This window comes from Natator depressus, chromosome 6 (genome assembly GCF_965152275.1).
Source record: "Natator depressus isolate rNatDep1 chromosome 6, rNatDep2.hap1, whole genome shotgun sequence".
NCBI lineage: Eukaryota > Metazoa > Chordata > Testudines > Cheloniidae > Natator > Natator depressus.
Window position 1 is genome coordinate 82,037,298 of NC_134239.1, and position 25,409 is coordinate 82,062,706.

Genomic DNA, 25,409 nt, shown 5'->3' on the forward strand with positions numbered 1-25,409 from the left:
CCAACATCTTGAATTGACACACTATTCTATAGGAAGACAGTGTAATGAGCAGAGGATAACTCAGGCTCACTGTAGCCCAGATTGCTGAGGCTATGTGCTTCTGCATCCAACAGTAATTGGAGTGTCCTGATAGCTGAGGGCTTCATGCAGAAGTAGATGTGGTTGTGTTCAAGCCAGGACGTGTATAATGGAGCCTGGGTGATGTGGCTGACAAAGAGCATTATCCATGAATGCTGTTATGTGAGCACTTAGCATCAGCAAGGAATCCAGGAGTACTCCTAAACTGTGGACTGAACTGACCAATTGTGGGTGTGTATCTTCAGAGGACACTGCACTGTGACTGCAAAATACCTTCCATTGTCAAGCAGCACAAACTCTGCTGTTTGCTTGGGTTCAGTGTCAAATGTATGGGCTTGAATCTGGTTAGGACTGTTTTCAATTTTAATATGTGCCAGGTGGCTTTTCTTACTGATTTCAAAGTTTGTTCAATATTTAAAGCACAGTTTAGGCAGATTTAGTTCCATTTCACATGTTCTGGAGTTATGTATTGCTCCATGTGTGATTCACATTTGTCATTTTTTTCTGGTTAACTTGGATTAACCAAGTTAACCAAGCTTTCACAAACAAATTTACCATTCCTTATAATTACCACCCCTTTTTGCAGGCCAAATTGAGTCTGGTTACCCTCTGCTACACCTCTTCAATTTTTGCAAAGTCCTTTCCACAGTACACTGACTAGTACTGTATAAAGCATTATAGTTGTGCTTCCACTTGTTACATCCACTGCTCTCATACCTTTTTATCTCAATGCAACCTTATAAATTCTGATTTCTCTTTGGTTGCTCACTGGGATTAATAGAAATCAACCATATGGGATATCTTATTGTGTCATTTGTTCTCTCCTTAACTTGTTTCTCTCGCTTGTAAAAAAAAAAATAATAATAATAAACGTTTCAAAAAAAGGAGAATGTTTAAATCTTTAGACATGGGACACATTGTCAAATACTCAGTAAAATTCATTTGCTATCTTCCAAGCATCTAGAGGCGCCTTAAAGCTTTGCTGTATGTACTTCGTCATTTGCTACTTGAGCAGTGCATATATTTTATTATTAAATAAAGCTTTAATATATTTCTAAATAAATGTATAGTTCCCGCACAACACACACAGTTTGATTTTCATGTTTGATACATTCCATACCTCATATTTTGTGTCAGCATCAAATAGAGTCTCAGAATTACAAACACGTCAGGAATGGAGGTCGTTCATAACTCTGAAATGTTCATGACTGAACAAAACGTTATGGTTCTTCCAAAAGTTTACAACTGAACATTGACTTAATACAGCTTTCAATCTTTACTATGCAGAAGAAAAATGCAGCTTTTAACCATTTTAACTTAAATGAAACAAGCACAGAAACAGTTTCCTTACCTTGTAAAATCTTTTTTTAAACTTTCCCTTTATATTTTTTTAGTAGTTTGTTTAACACAGTACTGTACAGTATTTGCTTTTTGTGTGTTTGTTTTCATGACTGTTGCTGCCTGATTGTGTACTTCCACTTCCAAAGGACCGGTCAATTCGTAACACTGGTGTTCATAACACTGAGATTCTACTGTATTTCACTGGGGCATCTCTTTGTGAAAATTTCTACAGCATTCACTGGTCCTTTCTACCATCACTGGAATATTTCATGTTCCTGTTAAGTGGCCCTTCTCCAAAAGAGATCAGTAGTAGAAAAGGAATGCAAGAGATCATGCAGGAAAACCTTTAGCAGGACTGTCTCCTCTGTCATTCTAGGGGCCATTGAGGTTAAGAGAAAGCACAAGCCCCTTGGCAAAGTCAGTCAGTTTTCATCCAGTGACCTTGTCCTTTACAGTCTCAAAGCCCTTTATGTAAAAGACAGATTTGGGCCATGTGTGGATCAGACCCTGAGACTTTAAACCAAGTATCCCAGCACTTCTGATGCTGCTAATTATGCTGATGCTGAGTGGCAGCTGAGGCTCAGTAGATGGTAGAGCACTGTCTTACCTCCTTGCTCAGCTTCCTTTTTTGCACTTCCCACATAGTTGCTGCTGCTGTCTTACTAAAGAAGTAAGTATCCTAGTCTTACTAAAGAAGAGTCAAAGAAGTTCTGTGAGACACTTATTTAAAAGAGAGCGAGAGAAATAGTTGCATCTACGACTGTGTTTTCTGAATCAGAACTTTCCAGAAGGTGAGGGAGTGGTGCTGATGGACAGCTCCAGCTTATTGCACAGTAACAAGTCTGGTTTTGCTGTCTCAGAGGATTGGGAAACCATCATTGGGGTTTACTTGCTCACGCTAGGTAAGTGAAAATCAAATTCAGGCTGTGTTTCAAATTTTATTTTCTGTTCTTTGCTCTGAAGAGAGATGTGCAGTCGGCTCATCATGAGTGTGGAAAATCGGAATACCTGTGCCTTCTCCAGGGTAAAGTTGAATCTTATGTATGTTTAGAAATTGCAGTTACTTAAAAACAAAGGAAATGGACTTTACTTACCATAATGCTTGTATATTTGTTATTCAAAGACTAATTCACAGTTTGACACTGATCGTTAATTTACTTTTTGTTGCTGCTGCTGCAGCTGTTATGCTTTGTTGAAGATATTTCGGGTTAATTTATCATTATAAAAATCCAGCTAAAAATAAATGAGAAATTGGTAGCTTTCAGAAAGAGTCTAGATTTAAAACATGAATTGAATAATGTAAAATGGAAACTGGAATTGGGGTAGGGTGGGAAATGAAAAGTGAAGACCAGTTCTCTACATACATGCCCTTCATAGCATAGTACTACACCATCCTAAGGAATTCACAACGATACAATCAACATTTCTTTCCTTCCCTTAGAATTAGAAGATGTCAACTCCAGGAATTGTTCCACATTATTTGTAACAATCTGAGTAGATTATCAAAAACATCTGCTCTTTTTTGTCCAAAATACAAACCGCAAACCTACAATGCTGTTAATAGGAAAAAGATCTTTGTTTATTGTTATAGATATGAATCAAATATTTTTGATACTGAAAGCCCTACTACTAAAGCTGAATTAAGTAGTTTTTACATTCTGTTTCAATTATATATAATAAATGATAGCTATGTGCATGAATGGTTTCATAAAATAGCAAACACAAACCTACTTTAATTCATGGAGTGAGTGAAAATCACAGCAAATTTAACAGGATTTTGAGACTATGAATAATACACAGGACAACTCCCTGTCTCCTTCCTTCATATACTGAATGAAGAAATCTATTCATAGTCTTTAGACATACATTTTTTTATCAAATTAGTTTACTTTTATTTTTTAACTTCACGTGGTCTATAATAGTGAATTGGAATTGTAGGATTATTTTCTAACTTGTGAAAAAAATACTTTCACATCTGGAATATGTGTGAAGCCATTTTTTCCATCATGCCTCCCCCGGGCCAAATATGACTGAGTTGGACTCGAAATAACCTTGAGAAGGCCTTTTAGAATCTTAATTAACTTTGACCAGCCCTGTTTTGATTCTGGAGACTCTATGCCTATAATTTATGTTCCCTAGAGCTGCTTCTACCTAGCCTAGCCATGTTTACTTTTTAACTGTAGTCTGTTTTCATGACCAAGGTTTGTTGAGGCTATTAATATGGCTTCACTGTTTTCCTTAAACAGAGTCATGCTGGGGACATGATCTCTAAAGAAGTTTATTAATTTTTGAAGTCCAAAACTGGAACAGTTTTGACAGTCACTTGATCGGGTTTGGGAGAATCATACTTTGGCCATTATTCTTTAATACACTTTGCAAGCAACAGCAAACAGACAATTTCCAGTTTATGGAAGGCAGTATCTTCTGCAAAAATACATAATACATGCCTAAAGATTTGGATTTAACTGCCAGCTGATAATGAGGCAAGACTAAAAATATACCCTTCCTAAAACTCCAACAGTTTCAGACATGGCTAGAATATGGTATATAGAATCATAGAATCATAGAATAACAGAGTTGGAAGGGATCTCTGAAGGCCATCTACTCCAACCCCCTGCCCAGAGCAGGACCAATCCCAACTAAATCATCCCAGCCAGGGCTTTGTCAAGCCTGACCTTAAAAACTCCTAAGGAAAGGGATTTCACCACCTCCCTAGGTAACGCATTCCAGTGTTTCACCACTCTCCTAGTGAAAAAGTTTTTCCTAATATCCAACCTAAACCTCCCCCACTGCAACTTGAGACCATTACTCCTTGTTCTGTCATCTGCTATCACTGAGAATAGTCTAGATCCATCCTCTTTGGATCCACCTTTCAGGTAGTTAAAAGCAGCTATCAAATCCCCCCTCATTCTTCTCTTCCGTAAACTAAACAATCCCAGTTCCCTTAGCCTCTCCTCATAACTCATGTGTTCCAGTCCCCTAATCATTTTTGTTGCCCTTTGCTGGACTCTCTCCAATTTCTCCACATCCTTCTTGTAGTGTGGGGCCCAAAGCTGGACACAGTACTCCAGATGAGGCCTCACCAGTGTCGAATAGAGGGGAACGATCATATCCCTCGATCTGCTGGCAATGCCCCTACTTATATACCCCAAAATGCCTTTGGCCTTCTTGGCAACAAGGGCACACTGTTGACTCATATCCAACTTCTCGTCCACTGTCACCCCTAGGTCCTTCTCTGCAGAACTGCTGCCTAGCCATTCGGTCCCTAGTCTGTTGCGGTGCATTGGATTCTTCCGTCCTAAGTGCAGAACTCTGCACTTGTCCTTGTTGAACCTCATCAGATTTCGTTTGGCCCAATCCTCCAATTTGTCTAGGTCCCTCTGTATCCTATCCCTACCCTCCAGAAATGGGCCACCAGAAATCATGTGGGGTTACCCATTATTTCTGGACTGCAAAGAGCTGAGAAGTTGACCCCCTTTTCTCATATAAACAACCACCTCTCAAAGTTGCAATATATTTTGAGATTCTCATGGAAGTCCATTCCAGGTGTTGTGCAATAGCAATTCTGGGTGTGGGTCAGAGTGTAAAAACCTGTTCTGTGTATTCAAAAGCCCAATTCATTTTGGTCAAACTTCTAGAAACTCTTTTCTCTTTGTATTTTGGGAGAGTGACGGTCCATTCTAGATGTTTCAGCCTGATGGAAAGGCTTCTTGTGCTGTTTCTAGATTCGTCATAAACTGATTAAAGTGGCTTTGATTCTTTCATTGAGGTTAGATATGTGGAAAGCCCATTCGGGGTATTTTGCAGTGCTGAGTCTCCAGGTAGTTCCAGGTTATGGAAAGCCCATTAAGTACTGGAAACTCCTCTCTGAGTATTTCATTGTTACAAACGAGCTGTTTTAGTAGCAGTGAATTCTCTGCCCCAAAACGGCAGAAATCAGAAATACAATGGCAGTTTTCTGATTTTTTTCTGTTCCTTAATTCCTGGGCAAGGTCTGATCAACTGCTATTTTGTTTGTGAACCTGAAAAACAGGCGCTTTTGTGAAATGTCCAATGTAATATAAACTATTCAGATCTTTCCAGCTTCATTCAAAAATATTCTTATGAAAATACGTTATGTACAATGGTCACATGTATTACTGGTGAGATGTGTGCACTACTGGAAAATCATGACAGGACAGCGGTCTTAGGGAGATTATCCTAGTCTCTCCATATTCAGTCAACATGTCTTTTGAATGTTCATCACAAATTGTGAATTAATTAGGAGATTATTTGCAATGAAAGTTTAATTTTAATAATGGCAACCACCTGAGGCTCTCTGTGCTCTTGTCAGACTTCTGAGATTTCCTCCCATTATTGCTCAATATATTTGTCTAACCTCTTCTGTCACAGCCATCATCCTGTAGTTCAAAATTGATGGGGCTCCAAGACAGTGTCAGTCAATGCCACAACTTATGGAAAGTGGCGAGCCAATGGCATGACCCATTTTGTCCTGCAAAAGAGGAAGTGCAAAATACCAATTAGTACTTTTCTTTCAAATTGTTCTCCAGTTGTCCTACAGCACTGACTTTTAATTGCATAGGTTGGCTTTCTTGGCTTGGCAACGGAGGGGTGATCTTCATCATGTACAACCAACGACATTCCCTGGACCCTCAGGACTATCTCACCTTCAATCTTGCTGTCTCAGATGCAGGCATTTCCCTCTTCGGCTATTCAAGGGGCATTCTAGAGCTGTTTAATGTTCTTAGAGATGATGGCTTTCTAATCACTTCAGTATGGACATGCAAGGTAACTGCATTATTTACAATTCCAGATTCTTAATCTTTTTCTGAATACTTAGACCCTAGCTTAGTAACAGGAGAATGTACAGATTCCTGTGACATTGGGTTTGTTTTAGTCTTTCTCCTGGATTTTTCCCCTGCAAAAAAAAAAGTAATCGTTTTCAATTGCTGTCCTTAAGTTGTTTCTGTGCATGCAAGATCAAACACAGCCTAGAATTGAAAGTGTGAATAAATATTAAAGAGAACTCTTTCAAAATACTTAGTAGAAACATATTCAATATTAATAAATGTCATGTTTTTTCTGTGTTCTCTACCTTTGAGATATGCCCTTTATACCAAGAGTTTGGATTTTTTTTCTTCTTTTCTCCACTATTTCCTTGTCAGGTGGATGGATTTATAATACTCTTTTTTGGTCTAATCAGTATTAATACTCTGACAGCCATCAGTGTCATCAGATACATTAAAGGATGCCAGCTTCACCAAGGTATGTCTGCTTTCTTTGCCAAACATCAAATCACTACCTCAAAGGTATTTTATTAAATGTGTTGACAATATTATACACTTGAAATCTGTAAAATCAAGTCTAAGAATTAGATTGAAAATATACAAACAATTGTCTTTTTTACTTTACTAAAACTCATGTTTCCAGTATAATTAGAGGTGCACTCGTGAATACAATACTAAGCTTTGTTCTTTTACGAAATTCTAAATATTTGTCCCACTCCCAAAAAACACTTTTTATAGGACCTATGGTAGCAACTGATATATTAAGGTCGCCTAACACTTCCCATTAAAAAAAAATTTCAAACCACTTTTAAGAGCTCTTGTGCCTCTGTTTTGAAACAGGAATCCGAAATTTGCCAGGGAGATAGTTCTGGCGTCAGAGACTTCTTGCTGTGTCTATGAAAATCTGTTCAAATTTGGCCAAGTTATAAGCTGTTTAAAAATCTTCATTTACCTAAGATTAATACAATTTATTGTAGGCTTGCTGCTGAAATCACTGAACATTCCCTAAGCTACACTTCCCGCCCCCCCCCCAGTGGTACTGAGCATGCTCCCCAGTGACTCCCTGAATCATTCTGAAGCAGCTCCCCTGAGCTGAAACTCCAGATGGGGGACACACAATATTCCTCCAACCCTTGCAACCCTGAGCTGGGAGTCACCATCCCATGAGTTCTTGACTCACCTCTTCAACTGACCAGTGTTACTAATTCTGTGTCCTTCAGAATCCTTATTTATTGAGCAAGGTCTCCTACTCCAGTGCAAGGTTATAGAAGCTGGCAATAAAAAGAATCCAGGTCTCTAATATATCATATACAAGTCTTATCAAGTTTGCTGCATGGCTTATCAGACAGTGTGCAGTATACTTGGTGTCTGTAAAATGGGGCTACTCGTTCAGTCCATTGTGTGTTGTGTTGTCCTCCTAGTGGCTTGTCCACATAGGACACCAGCCTACTCATGTTGCCATCTATTGTAGATAGTCTTTTAGCTCAAGTGGTAGAGGTCTGAACGGCAGTGCTGCTAGGTCCAGAGTTCAAATTGTGCTGATCTGTGGTTGCGACGAAGAGATCCTATGACAGCGTATGTCAAGTGCATAACAGAATGTTCTTTTAAAAACTTGGGAAATTATATATATATATTTTTGTATATTGAAAGAATGTTGTTAGAGTTGCAAAGTCAAACATTGTAAAGTTAGAATATTACTACCTTCATAACATAGTTTAAACATAGGGCTTTTGGGTATGTAATTATATTGCACGCTACCTGTGCATGATGTTTTACAAATACAGAATACAATGTGGAGTTTGATTCTAATCCCATTGACGTTAGTGTAAGCTATGAGTTAGTAATTGTATTGATTTCAGTCCAGTTTATAGCAGCGTGAAATCAGAATCTGAACCCCTAGTCTCTGCTCCTGAGAGTGTATAGGCTAATTTGGAGAGTGTGATGGTTCTCAGGGTACCCAGAACTGAGAGTCACCTTGTTACTCCCTGCCTCTAGCAAAAGGGAGTCTGTCTTGTGGTAGCTGGGTCTCCGCTCTCTGATGCTGCCAGCCCTTCAGCCACTCAAGCATTCTCCTCTGGCCTAATACCATCCCTTTCTTCGCCTTACAGGTTAACAATAGGTGCACCCTCTGACATTCTGTACTTTGTGGGAGCACCCTGTAACCCCCATGTTCCTCATTTATATATGATTGTGATCTTGCATATAAAGCAGGCCGTGTGAGGTATCGGGGAAAAGGTTATGATCTGCTGAAAGTGATTTTTCTGTCCATATATGTATATCGTTAATGCATATGAAGTTATGAGAATCGTGTTGCATGGTGGTCACTAAAATATGCTGTAAGTTGGAGAGTCCGCCAGATATTAGCTCCCCAGAGGCAACAGCAAGGAAAGTAACCAATGCCCGGGCGGGGTATCAAACAACTCATCAAGAGCCATTGTCCAGCCAGGGAGCTATAATTCAATGACTCACCTGCATGAGGCCACACCAGGGGAATTGCTCAACCTTGCCTAGAGACTCTCTAATGCCTACCAGGCATTCCTGGACTTGTATGTTCCCCAAGCACATGAAACTGGGGGGTATAAAACCGAACAGAGCAGGCCCATGCTTCACCTTTCTCCTGCCCCCACCCATGTTGCAAGCAACAAGTCACTAGAAGACTTAAGCAGAGGAGACTGGCCCAGGTTTCAAGGGTGAAATCTGCATACTATGAACTGCAATATCAAGTGGGGTGAGAAAAACTGCTTAAGCTAGATCTTGGCCAGTCTAATAGGGTGGAGAGTTTAGACTGCATGCTTATAATTTATTTTATTTTGGTAACTAACTCTGACTTTTTGCCTATCACTTAAAATCTATCTTTTTGTAGTCAATAAATTTGTTTTACTGTTTATCTTTACCAGTGAGTTTGTATGAAGTGTGTAGCAAAACTGCTCAGGTTTACAAACCCTTGTGTATGTCCACTTTCCATTGACGAAGTGGTGAACCAATTAATAAATTTGCAGTGCTCATCTTGAGCAGTGCAAGATGGTATATTCCTGGGGTACAGTGCTGGGAGCTGGGGGGATCTGGCTGATGCCTTTCCCTGTGTGATTCATGAGTGGGTCTGGGAGCATTCATGCAATATAGCTGGGTATGGGGCTCCACGTGTGGTTGTGCTAAGTGATAACAGCACCTGGGGGGGGGGGGGGTCACTAGCAAGACATTGTCAGAGACAGCCCAGGCTGGAGAGAGTTCAGGGGGGCACAGCAGTGCCACAGTCCCAGACTGCACCCCGGGGATCCCGTCACGCACCCCAATCCCTGAATCCCTTTGAATCATTCCCCTGTGATATCCAGCCCCTGTAGCCCACATACTGATATGGTAAAAGATAGGAATAATATTGCAGAAACACAAGAAACCTATAGTACCAGGTCTATAAGAGATTAGCGTAAGCACTTAGCATAACAGAAAGGCCCAATAGCCATAGTAGAAGTACACTGTTTAATAGAATTAGCATAAATACATAAGCCAGCAGTGTCCTTAAGTCACAAGATGGTGTAAGATATTGTTTTGCTTGTTTTGCAATATTCAAAAGTGCTGAAACTAAGCATAGAGTTACTGATTGATAACTGCAAGAAGTCAGTCAGTACCAGTTCGGGGTATTTTTGGAGGGAAAAACATCAGCAGATGTTCAACCATAGGTAACCATAGTAACCAACTGACATATGCTAATAAGCTTAAATTAATGAATATACTAACCTATAGGATAAGACAGCACAACATTATGAGGGTGAGGAAGTTGTGATATGGTAAAAGAGGGAGGAACCTCTCATGTATATGCATGATGAACATCAAGACCTATAAAACATCCAGTTATGGGTTAGGCCACTGGAATTGACCCTTGACTCAGACTGGGATTTGTCTCAACCTTTCGAGTCCTCCCCAAGGATAGAGTGAGTATGCATGTGTGATGGTGCTGGGCATTATTACATTCCTGTATCACTTCACCTTATTTGTTTGGATTGTTTTACTTAAAAGACTAGTTATAGTAATTATAAACATTTTACAATTTCAAAAGGCCTTCCCTGAGTTTGGGTGTTGTGGCCATTGCCGTACACATAGGGGCTTCCAACTAAAATGTAATTCAAATAATACTGGGCCCGATCTTGGGAAAAGAACCTATCAAACCTCAAAGTGTTAATTGGGGTTTATAAGTAATCGATATAACAATACATAATCAATATATCAGACAACACCCTGAGACTGGCTACTCACAGAAATTCCAGATACCGTCTATCCAGAGCTGCTGTGTACCCGTTTTATCTTTAGCCACGACTTCTCTAAACTAAACTGCACTTGTGAGCACTTACAATAAAACAAATGTTTAAAACAAAGGATTATTTAAGAAAGAATAAAAATTTAACTAGAAATGAGAGAAAGATGGAAACAACTGATGACAACACAAAACAAAATCATAAAACGTGAACTTGGATCTACACTTATCAATAGTTACCTTGTCTATGTAATAAAGTAGGTTTTCCTGAAAAAGCTCAGTCTTTTGCAGAGCTGGCTGGGTTAACAAGAAGCAGGGCCCAAACATCAGGAAAGCAACACAAGGTTCATAAAACCTCCAAAAAGTGGATCCAGAGTGCTTCTCCCTTCTCTGTGCTATACTGAAAACAGCCCTTACTTTCTAATTACAACCAAGGCAAAACTCTGTCTGTTGTAACATTCCTTTTTCACCTCAAGGAGGCTTCATTTGTTTGGTGGTGCTTATGATGGTTTTCCATTGATAGTTTTGGGAGGGAGCAAAGCTGGTCAGTTGAGTCTTGCATTAGCTCGCCACCTAATTAGGGAGGAGTGACAACTCCCTCTTGCTTACATGGGCCATCCCCTAGGCCAGGGGTGGGCAAACTTTTTGGCCCTAGGGCCACATCTGGGAATAGAAATTGTATGGCAGGCCATGAATGCTCACAAAATTGGGGTTGGGGAAGGGGGTGAAGGCTCTGGTTGGGGGTGTGGGCTCTGGGCTGGGGCCAGAAATGAGGAGTTCAGGGTGCGGGAGGGGCCTCCGGGAGGGGGGGGTGGAGGTGAGGGCACTGGCTGGGGGTGCAACTGGAGATGAAGAGTTTGGGATGTAGGAGGGTGCTCCAGGTTGGGTCTGAGGGGTTCAGAGGGCAGGAGCAGGATCAGGGGTGCAGGCTTCGGCTGGGATTGCGGGCACTGGGGATGAGGGGTTTGGGCTGCAGGAGGAGGATCAGGGCTGGGATTGAGGGGGTCAGAGGGCAGGAGGAGGATCAGGGGTGCAGGCTCCAGGCAGCGCTTACCTCCAGCAGCTCCTGGAAGCAGTAGCATGTCCCTTCTCTGGCTCCTATGCAGAAGCTCAGCCAAGTGGCTCTGCACACTGCCCCATCCGCAGGCACCACTCCTGCAGCTCCAATTGGCTGCAGTTCCTGGCCAATGGGAGCTGCGGGGTTGGCACTTGGGACGGACGCAGAGTGCAGAGCAGAGTCCCCTGGCTGCCCCTATGCATAAGATCTGGGGGGAGGCGCATGCTGTTGCTTCCAGGAGCTGCATGGAGCTGCCCCCAGCCCTGCTCCCTTGCTGGAGCTGGGCCATGCCACTGCTTCCGGGAGCTGTGTGGAGTAGCTCCCGACCCTGCTCTCCAGAAGGAGTGCCAGAGTGGGGCAAGCCCCAGACCCCACTCCCCAGCAGGAGCTCAGGGTTGGATTAAAATGGCTGGCGGGCCGGATCCAGCCCGCAGGCCGTAGTTTGCCTACCCCTACCCTAGGCACATCAACTCCTGGTCATGAATTTCTACTCCAAGTCCATAAAGCATACTTTCAACTTAAACCCATTATTCCTTCGATGTTAGCTATACACACATCTTGAAAAGATTTGAGTCTTGACAAATAATGAGCTTTCTGTAGACACCTCGTATGATATCCCTTATGGATAAATACCCTGCAAGATATGTGTTTGTCGGGTCTGAGGTGAGACCTGTCCACAAAGAACAGAGGACCCATTGCCAAGGTGCCTCTCTGTCACATAGGGTTACCAAGGAAACCATGGAAAGCACACAAGAGAACAGATGGAGACATAAAACTAGGAGAAAGATGTAAAGTTTTTAGGGAAAGATGTGAGGGAGGAACATTACATGATCATCCATTACCAAAGGAAGTAATGAAGAAGAGGACTCATTCTTTCAAATAGAGTCAAGCAGTTTTCTGATACTTTCCTGCCAGAGTTAGGAGCCTGAGTTCGTCCTCATCACCACCACAAGAAGGTTCCTATTCAATATATGACAAAGACAGTATGTCCTTCATTTTCAAAAGAAAAGGGTCCCCAAGTAGTCAATGATACTGATAACACCTGGAAATGAAGCCAATCACTCTTTTGTCAAGCAAGTTCCCAGAAAATTTCTCCTAAATGCTATGCTGGCATGAGTTAAAATTCACTGGTTGCTACCAGCCAACCTCACCACCTAACAAGTATACCAGATTTAAATATATCAAAAGGTACTGTTGCCCAGTGGGCTAATTTGCCTTTGTCATATTCACTGCTACTGTAGCCAGTGGACAAGCTTGCCTTTATTATATTTACTGTTTTGCATTATATTTAGCAGTAATGCAAGAAACTTACAGGCCTGTATCCTGTAAGACATTAACTTCAGCAAGTTAACATAAGGCTTGAGGCCTATGAACTTTGGACAGATAAACGGCCTAACAAAAAAACCCAGATATTTGGGGAGCCAAAAACAGAGTTTAAGGGGAAGTTCTGACCACAGGTACATGAGATACATCTAAGGGTAGCCTGCTTACTTCCCTATATATCTTTTCTTATAACTTCCTTATTTTCTTATGGGTTTGATTATTTGTTTTATTATAATAGATTTACAGGTTTACATTAGAGTATATTTTGGCTGTAACACAAGGGACCTGCAGGCCACATCCTGTATGTTGAGCTAAGGCAAAGTTAGCATACATATGTTTGGGATCTTTCACCTAGATACATGGTAATGAGCTAAAGCATAAGGTCCATGTGTGGCTGCAACCTTTAACATAGAGGATGTGTTAAAGCAGGTTGGCATAGGGGCTTTCCTAAGTGCATACCCTTTTAAACTTAACAGGTACATCACATCTTGGAACTTGGAAAGAATTGAAATAACCAATTAGGACAAAAATAACAAACGTGATACCTAATCACAAAAGGGCCATGGTAACAAACTGATGTATATGATAATAAGTTGAGATCATTGATATACTAACCTATAGGAAAAAGACACTCCAACATTAGTAAGGTAAGGACATACAAATAAGGAAAAGGGAGAAAAATCCCCTCTTGAATATGCATCAAACATAGCAGTGCTAGTGTAACATATAAAAGCGGCATCCCAGCCTAGGGGCGGTAGGAGAGAGAGATGTAGTCCTTGGGAGGTGCCAGAATGACAGGTATGGGTGATGGTGATGAGGAAGATGATGACTACATTTCAGGTTGTGCTACAAGAGATGGCGGAGTATATGGGTGTGCAGATGTATATTCTGTAGTATATCTATCTACCTTACTGACTTGGGGTGTTTGTGCTAAATGTATTAATAAACTACATTTGTAAATACAAAAGAGTTCCTATAGTGTGAGTGTTGCAACTGTGCACATCAGGGTTCCCAACTATCTCGGGGGAAGAACCTGGCAACCCTTTCAACGTGATAACTGGGGATTCTTAAGTAATCAATATAATTAATATGTATTCTACAGATCAGGCAACAGTATTTAGAAGTAAATCTTTGCAAGTTCAGTCAGAAAATTCCTTTTTACTTATTTATTTGTAAAGCAAAGGAAACAAATATTTGTAAATGTTTATTGTAAATTTACCCCCACATTAAGCCCTCTTTATACTGTTAAAGCAATGTAGAGGGGCTTCAGTGTAAATGGGAATATGGACCTAAATTCCCTCTAAACTGAGCGGCCGTGTGGCCGTGCAGCAGGATATAAGAGCCGCACAAGTGCACAGTGGGGAGAGGTGTCTCTCCCACAACCCCAGCCCTTGCCGGAACTGCCATGGTTGGGGAGAGGCGCCTCTTCCCCGGCCCTGCCGGAGCTGTCGCGGCCTCTCTCCCTGCTGCAGCCTTGGGGCAGCCTGCACCCCAAACCCCTCATCCCCAGCCCCACCCCAGAGCCCACACTCCCAAACCTCTTCCCTCCCACACTCCAAACCCCTCGGCCCCACTCCTGCCACACATCACCTTCATATTGGTGCACGCAACAAAATTCATTCTGTACACGGATGTAAAAAATTAGAGGGAACATTGATCTGAACTATTGTATTTACAAAAAAGGCGGTAACAGTATTTCATTAATGGAACTGCTCTTTTTCATATAATCTATTAAGTGAAGAAATTTTTCCTTCAGCTCTTAACATTTGTTAGATTGTACAATTTAATATACCTATTTTCTTAAAACATTAATTTTTTTAAACATTTTCTCTTCTAAAATTCAGGTGTAGCTGCAAACAATCTTTCTTGTTAATCTATTTTGGAGATCAAATTTGTTATCTTTATCTTTTACTTACAGCTCACAAAATTGATAGAAAAAATATTACATTAACCATGATTGTGATATGGGCAACTGCTCTTTTCTGGGCCAGTGCACCACTTCTAGGGTGGGGTAGCTATACAGGTGAGTGTTCATTTCTACAGAATTACCTATATGGAGAAAAATCTTATCCAGCATCTGTGTCCATTAAAAACAGTAGTAATCATTGTGCAATTCTGCAGAATATTACTGGACAGTGTGACAGTGAGTAACCTAGATAATACTGAAACCAATAGTTATTTTATTTCCTGCATGCCACATTCCTTTGATAGTTGAGTAATGCGATTGATGAATGGCAAAACAAGGAATTAATATACATTTCTGTACATAATATTCTATACATAAAGACAGAAGTGTCTGAATCTCATTTGCAAGAAGTCCCCTCTAGAACACGCTGGTAGTTTAAACTTAATTTATGCTCACTTTAAGGCCTTGTTACACTGCTAGAGTGGAGTAAATACAGCCTTCACGTAAATGAGAATTTTGTTTTACAAACAATTTGTCAATTGTAGAAAATAACATTTTCTGTACATCTTAAATGGGGAATCAATTTTGTTTTAAATAGTTGATAACTATAGAAGTGATGAGAAATGCAGATTTTTCTTGTATAAACCTCTCTAAAGACTTTGTAAAGTGCACATCAGTTAATACAGTCCATAACTGTTTCGGATAAAGGGATTTGTTCATACTTAATCTGTTCAATTTTTCCAGACCACAAATATGGAACATGTGAAATAGACTGGATCAAGGCAACATTTTCTGTTGTCTATAAGTCCTATGTGATTGGAGTCTTTATATTTGGCTTCTTTATTCCTGTCTCCATCATGGTTTTCTGTTACGTGTCCATAATAAAGACTGTTAAATCAAGTCACAAGACCACAAGAGGTAAAAAAATTAGCCAAAGGCAGCGGCTCATGAAACGAAATATTACACAGGTAACGGACAATTCTTTGCCTACAATGTAGCGGGTTATATACATATATGTAATTTAATTCTTAGAACAATGCTAGATTTGAGAGAAAAGAAAATGAAAATCCCTTTAGTTATCCCTGGAACAGGCACACCACCGATATTGCAAAATTTCCCCCATGTTTCCTTACCAACGTACCCTAAGCATTTTAGAGATGAGAGGACAGTTTGGTCTCATTGCTCATTCCATCTTCAGCCATCCTCCTGAGCCTGCCAATAAGGATATTAATGAGCACCAGTTGTGATGTGGAGTCCTGTCTGTGACCTGAATTGAAACCCACCACCTCATTTCATCTAGACTATTGAACACCCCTGGTCCCCACTGAGTCAGGTCAGTTTTGAACTGGTGACCTAGAGGAAAGGTGGCTTATTACTAAACCCGCTAACCCATCTGATCCCTTACATTTGTAATGTTTGTAAATGACACAAATGAAATAGGGTCTTCCTTACCTTATATATTAAAAAATAAATACACTTGGACTGAGTTTGAGATGGAAATAGAAGAAAGATTTGTTGAAAATCTCTGGGTAAGGATAAAAGGGGTAAAAAACGAGGGTGATGTCATGGTAGGGGTCTACTACAGTCCACCTCACCAGGAAGAAGAGGTGGATGATGCTTTTTTAAAACAACGAACAAAATCATCCCAAGCACAGGACTTGGCAGTGATGGGGGACTTCAACTATCCAGATGTCTGTTGGGGAAGTAATACAGCAAGGCACAAATTATCCAACAGGTACTTGGATTGTATTGGAGACAATATTTTATTTCAGAAGGTGGAACTACTAGGGCAGAGGCTGTTTTAGATTTGATTTTAACAAATAGGGAGGAACTGGTTGAGAATTTAAAAGTGCAAGGCAACTTAGGTGAAACTGATCATGGAATGGTAGAGTTCATGATTCGAAGGAATGGCAGGAGAGAAAACAGCACAATAAAGATAATGGATTTCAATAAGGCAGACTTAAGCAAACTCAATGAGTTGGTAGGTAAGATCCCATCGGAAACAAGTCAGAGGGGGGAAAAGTTCAAGAGCGCTGGCAGTTTTTCAAAGACATTATTAGGGGCACAAGAGCAGACTATGCCACTGCATAGGAAAGATAGGAAGTATGGCAAGAGACCACTCTGGCTTAATCAGGAAATCTTCAATTATCTGAAACTCAAAAAGTGTCCTACAAAAAGTGGAAACTAGGTCAAATTACAAAGGATGAATATAAACAAATAACAGAGGTATGTAGGGTCAAAATTAGAAAGGCCAAAGCACAAAACGAGATTAAACTAGCTAGAGATATAAAGGGTAGCAAGAAAACATTCTACAAATACACTAGAAGCAAGAAGATGACCCAGGTCAGGTAGGCCCATTACTAAATGAAGGGGGGGAAACAATAACAGAAAATAGGGAAATGGCAGACGTGCTAAATGACTTTTTTATATCAGTTTTTCACCAAAAATGTTAGTGGTAATTGGACATTTACCATAGGGAATGCCAGTGAAAATGAGGTAAGATCAGAAGCTAAAATAGGGAAAGAACAAGCTAAAAATTACTTAGACCAGATAGATGTCTTAAAGTCACTATGGCCTGATTAAATACATCCTAGAATACTCAAGGAGCTCATTGAGGAGATATCTGAGCCATTAGCAATTATCTTTGAAAAGTCATGGAAGACGGGAGACATTCCAGAAGACTGGAAAAGGGCAAATATAGTGCCAAGCTATAAAGAGGGAAATAAGGACAAGCCGGGGAATTATAGGCCAGTCAGCTTAACTTCAGTACCTGGAAAGATAATGGAGCAAATAATTAAGCAATCAATTTGCAAACACCTAGAAGATAATAATATAAGTAACAGCATGGATTTGTCGAGAACAAATCATTCAGATTAACCCAATAGCTTTCTTTGACAGTGTAATATGCCTTGTGGATAGGGAGGAAGCAGTAGATGTGGTATATTTTGACTTTACTAAGGCTTTTGATACTCTCTCGCATGGCCTTCTCATAAATAAACTATGGAAATACAACCTAGATGAAGCTACTATAAGATGGCTACATAACGATTGGGAAACCATTCCCAAGAGTAGTTATCAGTAGTTCCCAGTCAAGCTGGAAGGGCATATCCAGTGGGGTACGTCAGAGATCGGTCCTGGGTCCAGTTCTGTTCAATAACTTCATCAATGATTTGCGTAATAGCATAGAGAGGACACTTATAAAGTTTGCAGACGATACTAAGCTGGGAAGGGTTGCAAGTGCTTTGGAGGATAGGATTAAAATTCAAAATGATCTGGAGAAACTGGAGAAATGGTCTGAAGTAAATAGGATGAAATTAAATAAGGACAAATGCAAAGTACTCCACTTAGGAAGGAACAATCAGTTGCACACATACAAAATGGAAAATGACTGTCTAGGAAGGAGTACTGCAGAAAGGCTTCTAGGGATCATAATAGATCACAAGCGAAAAAAGCAAACATCATTCTGGGCCATATTAGCAGGAGTGTTGTAAGCAAGGCATGAGATGTAATTCTTTCACTCTACTTCGCACTGATTAGGTCTCAACTGGAGTACTGTGTCTAGTTCTGGGTGCCCATTTCAGGAAAGATGTGGACAAATTGGAGAAAGTCTGGAGAAGAGCAACAAAAATTATTAAAGATTTAGGAAACAAGACCTATGAGGAAAGATACAAAAAACTGGGTTTGTTTAGTCTGGAAAAGAGAAGACTGAGAGGAGACATAACAGTTTTCAAGTACATAAAAGGTGGTTACAAGTAGGAGGGAGAAAAATTGTTGTTCTTAACTTCTGAGGATAGAACAAGAAGCGATGGGCTTAAATTGCGGCAAGGGGATTTAGGTTGGACATTAGGAAAAACTTCCTAACTGTATTCAGCCTAAATTTTCCTTCACTAAAGTGTGATACCATTATTCCTATTGTTTGGACCCTTCAACAACCCTATCCATAGTAAACCCCTTGAACCATGAGCTATCATGGTCTTAATGTTCTTCAAATACTCTTAAATGATTATATTCCTCTCCCTCCTCTATCCTGAATCATAATTTTAACCAAACTACAGTAAGCACATTAAGGGTATCGTAGCTAAGATAGCTTTGATCCAGCTTGCTCAAATGACAGGAGCAGTGAAGCCATGGCAGCATGGATAACAAAATGGGCTAGATGACTGAGTACCTCCCCAAAGTCCTGGGTGGGGCTATACAGCCCGTGCTTCTGCAGTTTCACTGCTGCTATTTGAGCTAGCTAGATCAAAGCTAGCTTGGGTATAGCTACGTATGCTGCACTCCCATCTCGGACATCAGCATAGCCATACCCTGAAATGCAGGGAACAATCCTTTAACTGCATGAGGATAAACTGGATGGTTTAATGTGTCTCTAATCTCTGATTCCCCATATGAAGGACAGCCATTATCTCTTCTTTTGATCTATACCATAATTAAGGCTGCGAGTTTGTCAAGGAAGTCACAGCTGGTGTGGCTGGTGCCAGGGCTCCCTGAGCAGTTCAGGCAGCTCCCTGGGCCAGTCGTACCTGCCACTGCTGGGGCAGTCTCAGATCACTGCCCCTCTCCCCCAGCAGCAGGAGGAGTTTGAGTGGGGGGGCTGGAGGTTGGGGTGTGGGAGGGGCAGCGCTTACCTTGAGGGGGCTCCCCGGAAGCAGCAACGTGTCCTTTCCTCAGCTCCTAGCTCCACACGCTGCCTCTGCCCACAGGTACTGCCCCCCACAGCTCCCATTGGCCGTTGTTCCTGGCCAATGGGAGTTGCAGGGCTGGCAGTGCATGGCACGGAGCGAGGAGCTTAGGGAGGGACATGTCACTGCTTCCAAGAAGCCGGGTAGGGAGCCTACCAACCCCCGCCCCCACCCCCGTAGCACCAGCATGGGTCCCGGATGGCTCGCACCTGCAGTGCCCCCGGGACCACCCCTTTGAACACTTGCGGTACCCCCCAGACCAGCCCCACAATGCCTGTAACCCCAGTGCAGCTAGGGCACCCCCCCAGCACTTGGGGCACCCCCAGGCCATCCCCCAAACATGCACAGTCATCCCCCCAACCCAGTCCCCATGAGCACTGCCAATTTAGTCAGGGGTATAGTACAAGTTGTGGACAGGTCACATGAATTTTTGTTTACTGCCTGTGACCTGTCCATGACTTTTACTAAAAATACCCATGACTAAAATGTAGCCTTAACTATGATCTATTCTTTTCTTAAGATACTACACAGAGTGTTTCCAATAAGAAATAGGAACCAGCCAGATAGTCCAGCGGGTAGGTGCAGCTATAGAAGCAGACAAAGCAGGGATAGTTGCACTGGTTGGAGGGATTAAAATGGAGTTCCTCCCTTCTCCCAGCACCACCTTGGACCCAGAACTGTTCAAGGGAGATCTCGCACATGCTCTGTGGGCACCAGGATCCAGCTGGTGCCTCCTTGACTCCAGGTGACCTTGAGGAAAAAGTGCAGTGGAACCAGCCAAAGACTCCAATGGATAGGAGCAGAAGCAGCCAAAGCAGGGACTTCTGGTCATTCAGAGTCATTTCTGGTTTAAATTAGACTTTTCAATGTTTTTTGTACTTGATTAAAGATTTGCTCTCCTCTTATAACCACCATATTGCATGTTCATGTATCTCCTGAAACATTCCTTAAATGACAGCAAAATTTGCTGGCCGTACAACATTACTGGCAACAACAAAAGGTCTCCACTGTAAAATTTTGTTTTACTATTTCCAGTCCTGTAGGATAAATCATTTTGATTATGAAATATAGTACATTTAAACGAAATAGCTTGTACATTTGAGTATTCACATTGGCCTACCAGAATCAATGTACTTTATAAGAGTGTCAATGGTGTTCTATCTAACTGATGCATACAGTGCAACTTATTCTGATGGAAATTATTCTGATGGAAGCTTTTCCTTATTCACTGGAGTTAACACTTAAATTGTCCTCCTTTTCCAAATCCATTTTCCAGCCATCAAAATATGAATGAATGACCAAAATTATAGTCCCAGTGTGTTTGAAGGAGACCCAGACTCTCTTCCATAGCTTCTTAATTGATTCTATTTAGCTGCGAGAAAGTGAGGAAGAATTTTCCTTTAATTTTGGTAGATAATGGCTAGAGCTTTGTGAAAATGACTTCTGGGTGAGTAGCTCTTTTAGTAGTTACAAAATGCAGATGCTCTTCCAAAAGCTGAAGTAGTTCTAGAATCGTGACATTAGAAATGTGGTGTTTACAGTTTTGATGATCTCATGTTATTTTTCCTTCTCAGGTGTCATTTGTAATTTGTTTTGCCTTTTTCCTGGCATGGTCTCCTTATGCAGTAATCTCTATGTGGTCAGCATGTGGGTTTCAAGTGCCAGCGCTCACCAATGTCCTAGCCAGCCTTTTTGCCAAATCTGCCAGTTTTTACAACCCACTCATCTACATGGGAATGAGCTCTAAATTCCGTAAGGACGTCAGAAACCTTTTCCAGTGTCTCAACCGAGACAAGGATTCAGCCCTACAAATGCCAGTACAGATGTTCAATCAAAGAAATGAGGCAGCTATCCTCCTAAAACCACAGAGAGAGTTTGTGTCCAAAGTTCCTGAGGCTGAAACACCAGGCTTAGACATGGATTCAGTGCCCAGAGACAATCCAAACCCTGCATTTTGTTCTCCTGTTTCTAATCAACTTACCACTTTTGGAGTAAAAACAATTCAAAGGAAACAAAGTGGATCTGGCTGATTTTGATCTGGAGAAGGTGAAATAAGGACTATTTTTTTTCTCTGAAGATTAGATTGCCACAGCAAACAACCTTTGTCTCTTGTCCTCATCAGTCTGCTAATATTTCACAGATGTTTACAAATGTTCTCATGTACAATTTCCCAATGACTATAAAAAGCATAGCAAAACTTAGAATTGGTTCATGGAGATTAGTTTTTGCCTATTTTCTCTTTTTAAAATTAAATTAGCACATTACTAAAATGAAGGTATTTGTTTATTTCTGACAAACTGTGCATATCAATGTATGCGTCCTGTACATGGACCCAACTCTATTTCTATTTTACTCTATTTCCCTATATGGCTTGATTACATACTGGTCCAAAATCCAGGCTCTTATTGTATACAGTCTAAGGCTTTGTATACACTTACCAGGGGTTCAACGCGCAGTGATCAATCCATCAATGGTCGATTTAGCAGGTCTAGTGAAGACCCGCTAAATTTACCGCAGATCACTCTCCCGTCGACTCCTGTACTCCACCTGAACGAGAGGCAAAAAGGGAGTCTACGGGAGAGCATTTCCAGTTGACGTTGCGTAGTGTGGACCCCGCGGTAAGTAGATCTAAGTACGTCAACTGCAGCTACATTATTCACATAGCTGAAGTTGCATAATTTATATTGATCTCCCCCTGTAGTGTAGACAAGGCCTAAGACTAGTGCTAAAGAAGCCCAGCTATGCTAGTGACCAGTGACAGTTCCAGTATCTCCCAAACTGCCACGGCTCTATGCACGCTTTGTACCACTCCACAAGAGGGAGATTTTCAGTGGAATAAAGCATATTTTACTAGCCTCACTGGTCAGGGACATTCCATCTTAGGTATTTTGTTACCTGGTGAACAACAAGAATTTTCCTAAGGAGGAGGCCCAGAGCTGTCCTTCCACGGCCCTGCATGCAACCCCACATATGCCTCCCTCCATCACCTCTGCACACAGACCTGTGCTCTCCGCCCTTCACCCAGGCCTGTGGTCTCCCCATCCTGCGCCCAGCCCTGAGCTCTTACCCAAAGAGGCAGACAGGCTGAAGAGCACCATCACTACCATGGGCCAAGTAGTTCTGCAAGCCCCAGACCCTCATCTTTTCCTGCATTTCCACTTTCCCAGGAAGTACCAAAAGCCTGGATCCTATCCTCCCACCCTCCTGGGGACTACAGTTCCCTGGTGCCCCTGCTCTGCTTCTCCCTAGAAATGGTGGTGTCTGGTGCCCATAGATGACAGAAGGACTGCAAAGGTAGGGGGCCAAGCAGGAACACAGGGTTGTAATGCCACTTAGCGTCATGATAGAGGGGCAGCTGGGCCAAATTTCCAGCTCCAGTCAGGGGCCAAGAGGGGAGGTTGGGCCCTCTGCCCCCCATCCTTGATGCACCCCTACTTGCTATTTTAAATATGTCAAAGCTAATCTCAGTTTCCATTTTTGGACAAGTAAGCTTTGAGCCCTATCATTGCAAAGATAAAGTAATTTATATTGAAAGTGTAAACCAACTGCTTGGGTTGAAAGTTTGTCATTAAGTTTTCCTAAAAACCTCTACCTGTTGCAGGCATCCCTGCCTTGGCCTTTGGGGTCCATGATACACACAAGGGCCATGATCACTCTGATTATTTATTATTATTATTATTATTTTATTTGGAGGAGAACATGAGAGCAGTTTCACAGACTAATTAATTGAGCTACCTTCTCTGCTACTGTACAGCCAATTTGAGCCCCTCTGGTGGGGGAGCAGCACATTAGTATGAGAGGCAATTTGGCTTGGAAAGCACCACTTATTTTATTACTTAGTGAGAGAGATGGGCGAGGGTTGTGGGGGGACAATAGGCTACAGGGGGAGCCAAAGGGAAGAGAGAGAAGCAGTAGTAGTGGAGGTGGGGAGGAAACAAGTGCAGACAGAGTGTACCGTGGGGAACTGCAAGAGAATGGACAACGGCGAACAGGTTGTAGAAAGAAAAGGAGATGCTTTTTTTTCCCAGGGAGAAGAGACAATATTAGACACAGGCAGAAATGAAGGGGTGAGAATTGGGATAGAGATTATTAGAATTTTCAGATGAAGGAAATAAAAATAATGGCTGAGGAAATGCATTCCCATATTTATTTGAATTTCTGTTGTAGTGAGGTTTTTCCCTAGCATTTTGCATACAGATAATCTAGTTGTGTAGCCACAGTAGAGTTTGCCATTGTTGGCACAAACAGCAGGTAAGTGACTGATGAGTCACTAAAATTACAATATCCTTCATGGGAGAACCTTTCTCCAATGGAATGAGAAAAAGACCCTATTCTCCTGGAATTAAGCACAGGCTATTTAACAAGCCTTTTAAAAAAGAAGAAAAAAAAACACATACCCTCATCCTAGAACAATGCATCTACTATACGCTTGTTTTTCAGCAGATGTTTTGAGATGACATTGAACAGCTTAGTAGCTGGGTGTTCTGCTCTAAAGATCATGCTGTGAATTGTTTCAGAACAGAGCTATTTTGGCTACACTGGTTAAATTATCATTTTTTAAATATACTTCAGATCTTAAAATATGTAGCTGAAGACTTTTTTGTTTAAGGAAAACCAAGGTAACCTCCGAAAGCAAAACATGCTTCATTTCTACAGACTGAACAAAGAGTGCTAGCCTTATCTGTTTTTCATACATTGGTCTGCAGCCTTAGTGAACTAATGTATTTCACTTAAATTCAAAACCAACATTGCTAGGACACAGAATAAAAGCTTTTGCTTTACGAAAATATTTTTGCAACAATCAGGTGTCTGAATGGGCTTCCTGTAGGACTTGCTTTCATGAGATGAATGATGATGTTGTGAACTGTAGGTGACCTCTAGATAGAATTCATTTTAAACAGGCCTGTACTAACACAGTGGCATGGTCCATAATGCGGAAATCTGCTTTATCTGTGTATGTTAAATGAAGCCATTGGATTAACTGAATTCTTCTTTGAGTGATTGCTCATGTGTATTCCACAATAGGAGTGCATGCTCACTACGTGCACTGGTGCCGGAAGTTTTTCCTCTAGCAGTACCCGTAGGGGGGGAAGTGCCCCATGCGACCCCTGGAGTGGCACCTGCCTGGCGCGGTATAAGGGGAGCTCCACGCTCCCACCACCCTCAGTTCCTTCTTGCTGCCAGTGAAGGTGCATCGAAACTACTCTGTTCCACCTTTGCTGTTGCTCGTCCCCAGAACTGTTCATTCGTTCAGTGTTAGTACCTGTAGGTAGTTAGCTGTTTAGTTAGTCAGTGAGCCCAGGCCAGGGCATGCCCCGCATCCCGGGATTTAAGTTGCGTGGCTCTTGTAGGCGTTCTATGCCAAGAAGTGACCAGCATGCAGACTATTTGCGCTGTTCAGGAGAAACTCATATCAGCGAAAGGTGCAAGATTTGCAAGTCATTTAAGCCTCCGACCAAAAGAGAAAGGGACATTAGGCTTCAGGCCATCCTGATGGAGTTGGTACTGACCCTGACTCCAGCACACCGCTCCGAACTGGTACCCAGCACTGCGGTGTCAGTACGCGGCCACCCTCTGGTGCTATCGACCAATCGGCACCGCTCCCTGTCCATGGGGCATGCCAAGAGGGCCAGAAAGACTCCCACTTTGCAGCAGCAGTGAGGGAAGTCTGGGACAGAGGCTAGGCCCATGTTGGGCAGTCCTCGATCCCCACTGGGCCCCAAGCCTCCAACTCATGTTGAGTGGAGTAGCCCAGCTCCTTCGGAACAGGCCTCTCTGGATGTCCAGGTGCCATCCACACCTGAAGCCCTCCAGGCAGCCTGGGACGTTATGTCCATGCCGGTGCCTGGAGCGCCACCGATGTTGGCCCCACACTCCAGAGGCAAGCTGCCTCTGGGATCTCCGCAGTCGCCTCTGGCCTGGTACCAGTCTCGGACGAGGGAACATTCCCGATGCCATTCACTGCCCAGTGACCACTGGGGGCAGA

At 42.0% G+C, this 25,409-nt stretch overlaps 1 protein-coding gene across 1 annotated transcript; it reads left to right on the plus strand.

The window, feature by feature from the left end:
• Nucleotides 1–1,930: 1,930 nt before the first annotated feature.
• Nucleotides 1,931–21,716, plus strand: LOC141990122 (opsin-5-like). The gene is made up of 6 exons (XM_074957090.1): nucleotides 1,931–2,321; nucleotides 6,002–6,207; nucleotides 6,585–6,684; nucleotides 14,754–14,858; nucleotides 15,486–15,709; nucleotides 20,998–21,716. Exons 1-6 carry the CDS (start codon nucleotides 2,228–2,230, stop codon nucleotides 21,451–21,453), a joined length of 1,185 nt encoding a protein of 394 aa, XP_074813191.1. The 5' UTR covers nucleotides 1,931–2,227; the 3' UTR covers nucleotides 21,454–21,716.
• Nucleotides 21,717–25,409: the final 3,693 nt, after the last annotated feature.